A 7488-nucleotide genomic window follows, 5' to 3' on the forward strand; every position below is an offset into this window, starting at 1 on the left:
AATCATTTAATCAATTCACTAATATTTAGTACTTAGAAATCAACTAAACTTTATGTATTGAATCCTTCCTTACTTAAAATAGGTAAGACAACATATTTGTAGAAGGAAAGTAACCGCCGAAAGAATTAAAGTAGGAATTAAAGTTCCGCCTACTTAGAACTCTTTTTAGGTTATTCTATGTAGTGATGTATAACCAATTATTTTAGTAAAAACAATTTAATCGACATAGAATAAATAAAAAACTACACATAAAGTCTCGTGAACATAGAACTCATTCTAAGTTTTTATTCTAATGTGATCCATTAGTACTCTTTTAATGTGAATATTTGAAAGGGTATTTACAATTCGCCTTCCAACAAATAACCTTAAAAAAATTAAAGGCATAACATATCCGTACAACTTAAAGTGTACATGTACATTTTTACTAATTAAAATATGTTATAATTTTAGATCTAAAAATACTGACGTTAGTATATATCTGCCACTAAGTTTACAATTTTTTTTTACAAATATCTATAAATATTTATGAGTAAAACAAATATCTGTAGATAGGTTTACAACTGACAGGAATATATTTTAAAATATAATTTACAGTTAAAGTGAATAATATAATATTTTTTAAATTTTTGTTGTAAACATATACATATTAAAGCAGAAACCCAATTTGATAGGTGAAACATAGACAAGATACTAAAATTTATCTATCGTAATAAATAGTGANATTACCTATTATGTGTAGGCGGATCCCGGAAGGGTTGTGGTGGTTTAGGCCACTATGTGAGGATTTGAATGTTCTACGGTTATGATAATTCACTCGTGTGTTGCTATGGTTATCTTGGAATGAGTTAAGTAAAAAGTTTCCATGTGAGGAAGTGTTTACCATGTTAGTGGTTCAGGAGTTGTTATGAAATTCTTGTACTATCGCATGCTGGCTTGTTAGGTGCACTGAGCGGTATGAAATTTGAAAGTGAGGATCAAGGTTGCGGTTTGGTGTTGACAAGGATGTCACGAGCTCGGATGAGCATGAAAGGGATTTGCTATGTTAGAAGTTTTGAATTAAATATTTTCCTTTTATAAACTCCTTTAAATATTCCAATTCAGTCACTTACTATTCTCTTTAACTCTGGACAAAAATACACACGAACTCCTTCAATTTTTGGAATGGTAATTTTGGTAAGTAAAATTATTTTAAACCCTTGTAATATGACTCAACTGTCTTTTCTTGTTTTGTTTTTTTTTCAGTCTTTTTGAGCCGAGGGTCTATCGGAAACAGCCTCTCTGCCCTATCGGGGTAGGGATAAGGTCTGCGTACACATTACCCTCCCCAGACCCCACTTTGTGGGATTTTACTGGGTAGTTATTGTTGTTGTTGTTGTAATATGACTCAACTATCGTATGTTAAAATCAAATATTTATACAAATATATTAAACAAATATAAAAGTGTTATTTTTATTTTTCAAAATCAAACAGATTTAAACCCTAGGAATTATTTCACAACTAGCTTATTCTAAAATGCAAGAAAGAAGCACGAAGGCCCTTAGCGAATTTTTATCCTTTTAAAATAGAGTTCACACTAGACAAGATAGTTATTTGATTATTCTCCTAGCTAATATTTTGGTGTTTGAATTAAATCAAATTTATTATTTTTAAATTTTTCCTTATTTGAATTAAGCAAGAATTCTTTACATTTAGGACTTTAGAAAATTTTACCTAGAATACATATAAGAAAATACTAATTAAAACACTTTGTTTCCAAGGCGATACATTAATTTACGGTAATGCTTATTTCCGTCAACTAGACGAAAAGGACTTTTTTTTTTGTTAAAAATTTTTTATTACAGAAATTTGACTTTAAGAAAAATGTAGGAATTAACTTTGAATTTCGTTTCATAGCTAATAGGGTATTTTTTGATAATCTATCACTAACCCATAGCTAAATTCTACTTAGCAATGAATATTTTCCTTTTAGCTACATAATTATTTTTATTTTCTTTAGTTGCCCTGTCTAGAATACAACCTAGATAATTATTTTCATCCGAAGTTAAAACAAAAAAAGGATAAATAATAGATCACTAAGCTATCCAAAGTATTTTTGTTGACCAAATATGATTAATATTTGTCATTTTTAAGAGCTTATATTTTTTTAAATTTTATTTTATAACTCAAAGACATTATTTAATAATATTTATATAATTTTAAAATTTTATACTCATTGATTTAAGGACCTAAGACTAGTAATATTAAGCGAAGGAAAGGAGAACTTTAAGAAAAAGATCTTTTACCCCTAAATCCACGGATGACGAATCCCTTTAGAACTCCCAAGTGAAAAGGATATGTGCCCAAGAACTGAACGAAGTGTGGAATTTATTAGGGATTTTTATATCGTCATTTTCTCCTCAACACCATTAGCATGGGATCAATTGCTTGTGAATATGAAGGTTTGTCTGTAGTCTCTACATATTCTGTTTCTTAGTGTTTCAATGTGCTTTAGCCGCCTCTTTTGGTTGAAATGAGTAGTACCGACGTACATTATTATTGTACCTACTTTAAATAATTCATACACAACCCGAACACGCTTCGCCGAAAAATTACATTGTATATATAAGGCAAAATCTATTTTTTAACTCTATATATTAAGTTTTGAACACACTTAACACAATCCAAAAGTGTAGTTCAGTGGTTAAGGGGTTCAAAATCTACATAAGGTCATGGGTTCAATTCCCACTAGCTACAAAAAAAATTATTTGAACCCGTCGTGTAGGCTTGACCGGTCTTATTTTGTTGAATCGTCTTATTTCATGGGTCAAATAACGTTTATCGTTTTAATCCTCACTAAATGAGTTTCCCCTGCTTGAAGTATAGGAGTGTGAGAATATGAAGGTTAGATGTTGTCCTATTGACTATTCCTTGAGATTGTATGCATTTTGTTTGAACTGAAAGATGACAACTTTTGTTTGAGAAGGAGTAAAAGTTGTCTCCCTTTTCTTTCTTTTTTTCCACTGATATGTTATTTCTCTTTATTGCTTATGAAGTAGATGTAAAGGTAATAAAAGTGTTGCTCTATGCTCCCAAGTTTTATTTTTAATAAAGCAACAACTCTTTGGGAGATGCTAGATACTTATTCCGTTTAAAATGAAGAAATACAGAAAAGAAGTGGATTAACAATGACGAGTCTGCAAAAGTTCAACTTGATTTGACATAGTCAAACAAATTGTTTAGTTTTGAAACAGGAAAGCCTCGGCATATGCAACAAGAAAAAGGGAAGCTAATTAAAAGATGTGCATTAGGCTGGTTATTCACTCACTTTTTTCTGCTAATTTGGAACTTTGCCTGCAGCGAGAGATTATGCTTAATAAACTAAGACTCCTTTCTTGAATCATTCACTGTTCTTGAGCCGAGAGTTTATCGGAGACAACCTCTCTTCCGTCGTAAGATAGGGATAAAGTCTGCGTACTCATTACCCTCCCCAGACCCCACGTCTGGGATTTCACTGGGTGTGTTATTGTTGTTGTCCTTTCTTGAATCATGTGATTCACACTATTTTTGTCATCTGCCTGAGTCAAATTATGTCATGAAATAGGACAAAAGTGTAACCAGTTGTATACTAACTAGTTACTAAGTAAAGGAATTATGAACATTTTAGTATAAAGAGACCACACAATGGATAATTTTAATCAAAGTCTGTCCTAAATGATCTGACTTATATTGTTGAATGGATTTGATACAGGAAAATGATCATTTACCTGCTGGGAACGGACTTCAAAATTTCAGTTTACTTGGCCATTTCAGGGACAAGTTCCCTACCTGCTGGTTGGGAGGTCACTGCTATATTTACCTTCTTTCTGTACAATCAACTCTGTGACAATTATCTCACAGTGCGAGGTACAATATTAGTGTGTTATATGTCTTATGTCCTTTCTTTGCATATACATCTTTCTCATTGAACGAAAGGTACGAAATAAATCAGACTGATAAAAGTACTACATGAAATCTTTGGTTTTTCCCCTTCCTCGACCCCTATCCCACCCTTGCCCTGAGAAATAAATTAATACTTTCTACTCGAGTTCTATCATGGACTATTTGCATTCCAAGAAAACAAAAAAAAGAGGGTTATAGTGAAACAGAACCAATGATGTCGAGCCATGAGCACCTTCATTCCTTTGTGCTTTCTTAGCATATACATTTCTTTCTAGGTTTCTCTTCTAAGATTTTTATGTTATATGGTTGTTATCTTGACATAACTTTGATGATAGGCTGAGTTACACAAAACACTTGAGTATTTATCTTTTTCAATAATTGGCTCAACTGTTATGCTACAATCCCTTGATTTAGGAAAAATGCGGCGCTTTCAATCTATCAAGTTAGAATGGGGACTTCCCAAATTTCTTCCTCATAAAGCATTCAAAGAGGCCTCTAACGGATACCTTATCGATGACAAATGTGTCTTTGGAGCTGAGATATTTGTCGTCCAAAGGCAAACAATTGGTGAATGCTTGTCCGTGGAAAAATCTAATGACAAATTTAAGCGCGAGTGGAAGATTAGTAATTTCTCAAACCTAGGGAAAGATTTGTTATCTGAAGAATTTACTGTGGGAGATCACAAATGGTACTTCCTTCATCTCCTTGGTGTATAATTGTTTGTCGTGTATATTGTTTCTTTCAGTGTCACTGATTTTGAATTTATTTTTTGCTGAATCCTTATGTTTCTTGTGTAGGAAGCTCTGGTTATTTCCTAAAGACAATGAAAAATACGTCTCGATATTTTTAGTTTCTGTTGATTCCAAGGATTTTGATCACCATCAAAAAGTGAAGGCAAATTACAGCTTCTGCATTAAAGATCAGATAAGTGGTGAATGTGATAAGCGATTATCTAGTAAGATAATTCCACCAACTTTCTTTCTAATGGTGCTAGTATTTATTTGTTACCTAGTTAACTTTTTACGTTTAAGTTTAATCTTGAGCTCTTTTTTGCGTCAACTTCTTTTTGTTTCTATTTGTGTCAGTAGCAAATTTTCTAATGGAATTATTTCCGAATAAATACAACTATAATTCTAAAACTTGTTTTTCTCCAAATATATAATAGTAATTTGTTGAATAGATATCGACGAGCTAAATTAATGTTTCAGTATTGAAGTGAAACAAATGCATTCAGTTTATAAATTTTGTCACTTTATAAGTATACTAGTTTCTTGACACGCGCGTTGCGCGTGGGTGTCGAGTTATGATCACACAATATTATAAAATTATATTTCTAATATCTATAAGCTTTTATACACGAAAGAACAAGGTACCAGTTACCAGTTACTGTGATGATCAATGTGAATCTTCGTATAGACACTTGTTTGTCGAAGTCAGGATAATTGAATATTGTCTGAACCTACGAAAAGGAACGATCCAAATTTAAATAGATACATGTGATTTTTCCAACAAGTTCAATGTCCATATCACTCCATTTAGGGCTTTGATTCCCGATCCGTTGGATTATGCTCACGCTCTGCACCTCAACCCATAATTCTATTTTTTTGGTTCAAAGCATACATTAACGATCAAATAAACATGGAAATAAAAGAGGAAATAATATGATTTGAAGCTCATGTTTGTGCCGTCGATATTTTTTTTTATTCTATAAATAAGGCATTTAGGTTATTTAGAAGGATAATTAGATTTCTAGCATTTTAGTTTAGGGGTTCGTACTTTTATAATAACATAAATATTGATTTAGATTTAATATAGAGTTGGATTTTTATATAACTACATTGGATTTTTTATTTGATGCTAATTCAGCATAGTATTTTTTGTTTGCTCATAAATAAATTTTATTTAAAATGTAGTAATTATTCAAGTGCTAGAGTACAGATTAAGGAGGATCAAGACTCTTTTATTTATTTAAATAAATAAATAAATAAGGACCACAAAAACTACCTCTTTCAGAAAACATAATTTTTTTATGAGTTTAAACGTGTGTCTTTTGAAATTTGAGTTTGAATATGTAGATGTATTGCAAATAATAAGCATGACCCAAAAGAGCTTATTGACTATTTCGTTCATTTTTTGTCACCTAATTGTTCTTGTTCGACAAAAAAAGTTAGACACTTTTAATTTTAATCTCCCTTACGTTTACTTTTCTTAATGTTCGGTACGTACAACTGCTAGACAAAAAATAAGTTATTATCATCATAAATCAATACTAATTTCTTAGTTTATAAACACCAATAGTACAATTACATCGAGTTGTTATATATATATCAGTATTATTTAATAATCGCATTATTATAAATAGACAAAAACTTGTATCTTTTTTCTCTCAAAGAGTTGTGTCGTTTAATAAAATAACTAAGTACTTGAAAATTTTCTAATGGCTAAACAACTAAATAATTTCTTTAAAATTTATTTATTAATGAAAACATTAACTATTTAGAGAAACATGATAAATCTATATATAGTGTAAGAGATATTAAATTTATAATAAAAGGTCACCAACCTTTAAATTATGTCTAATGTAAACCTAGTTTATTTCATAATCTCAAAAATATGTTCAAGTATTAATGAAGCCTAATCTACGTCTTACTAACCTTGAAACTATAATCTTTCACATAACGGTAAATTGTATGACAATAAACCGATTAATATCTCAAAAGGAACAACTAATATAACCTTTCTTGTTTCTAATCATAGCATTTATACAAGACACAATAAAAATTATGAGATGACGATCATCCACCATAACATCTTTAAAAGTTGTATTTCATAAAATATTAAGGGAAGAGAACAACAAATAAATTATAAGTGGAGTGAAAAAAATAAAACCCGTTTTTTGTTATCAAATTGTTCCCCAAATAAGGGCCTGACAGAGTCCTTGCCAATTCACGCGACACCTTCTCACTGTTTGACTATTTAGAGCCGTATCTTTTGACACGTTCCTAGCCAACTTTGCAGGGTCAAATGCTGCTCCGTAGTATATCTCTTTTGTAATGTCGTATTACTGTTCTCATTCCTTCATCTTCTTAAACTTCTTTTCAGTTCCTCTACTCCCATTCCTTGACCTCATCTTTTTAGGATTGCATTATAAAATTTGATATGCCAATATTCATATTTTTTTAGTTCCCTCTCATCTGAAGAGCAAAACAACTGTTTTGTGTTGCACTCGTAGAGCAATTTTGCATTTTGCTCCCTTTTTCTCTCATTCTCATGGAACGCTTCTATTTGGTTTCAAAGAGGTACGATCATACTTGGATAACTTATTATCTGAAGAGTAGTATAAATTAATTAGAAAGTACCTAGGAATTCAGTTATGAAGTATTTTAAACATTACGTAGTAACTAATCTGAAGGATTGCATCTCTTCGAATAAATTTGATATTTTTATTTATTTTATACTAATAAAATAATTTATTTTATACTAATAAAATAATTTATTTTAGAGGGATATTTTGGTAATTTAACTTTTAAGTTATGGGATTCCCACTTTTAATATAATATAGATGAATA

The 7488-nt window shown here is 30.7% G+C and overlaps 1 protein-coding gene across 1 annotated transcript; it reads left to right on the forward strand.

Moving 5' to 3' along the window:
• Positions 1-4338: 4338 nt before the first annotated feature.
• On the forward strand, positions 4339-5365 carry LOC109242675. The gene is made up of 3 exons (XM_019409516.1): positions 4339-4607; positions 4717-4906; positions 5336-5365. The coding sequence occupies exons 1-3, from the start codon at positions 4339-4341 to the stop codon at positions 5363-5365; spliced, it is 489 nt and encodes a 162-aa protein (XP_019265061.1).
• Positions 5366-7488: the final 2123 nt, after the last annotated feature.

The sequence above is a fragment of the Nicotiana attenuata genome, unplaced genomic scaffold (genome assembly GCF_001879085.1).
Source record: "Nicotiana attenuata strain UT unplaced genomic scaffold, NIATTr2, whole genome shotgun sequence".
Taxonomy (NCBI): Eukaryota; Viridiplantae; Streptophyta; class Magnoliopsida; order Solanales; family Solanaceae; genus Nicotiana; species Nicotiana attenuata.

Bases quoted from the DNA above. Each gene is read 5' to 3' on its own strand.
- LOC109242675 (XM_019409516.1), top strand. From the start codon at position 4,339: ATGCGGCGCTTTCAATCTATCAAGTTAGAATGGGGACTTCCCAAATTT. The intron at 4,608-4,716 runs GTACTTCCTTCA...TTTCTTGTGTAG, and splicing joins ACTGTGGGAGATCACAAATG to GAAGCTCTGGTTATTTCCTA. The intron at 4,907-5,335 runs GTGCTAGTATTT...ATCTTCGTATAG, and splicing joins CACCAACTTTCTTTCTAATG to ACACTTGTTTGTCGAAGTCA.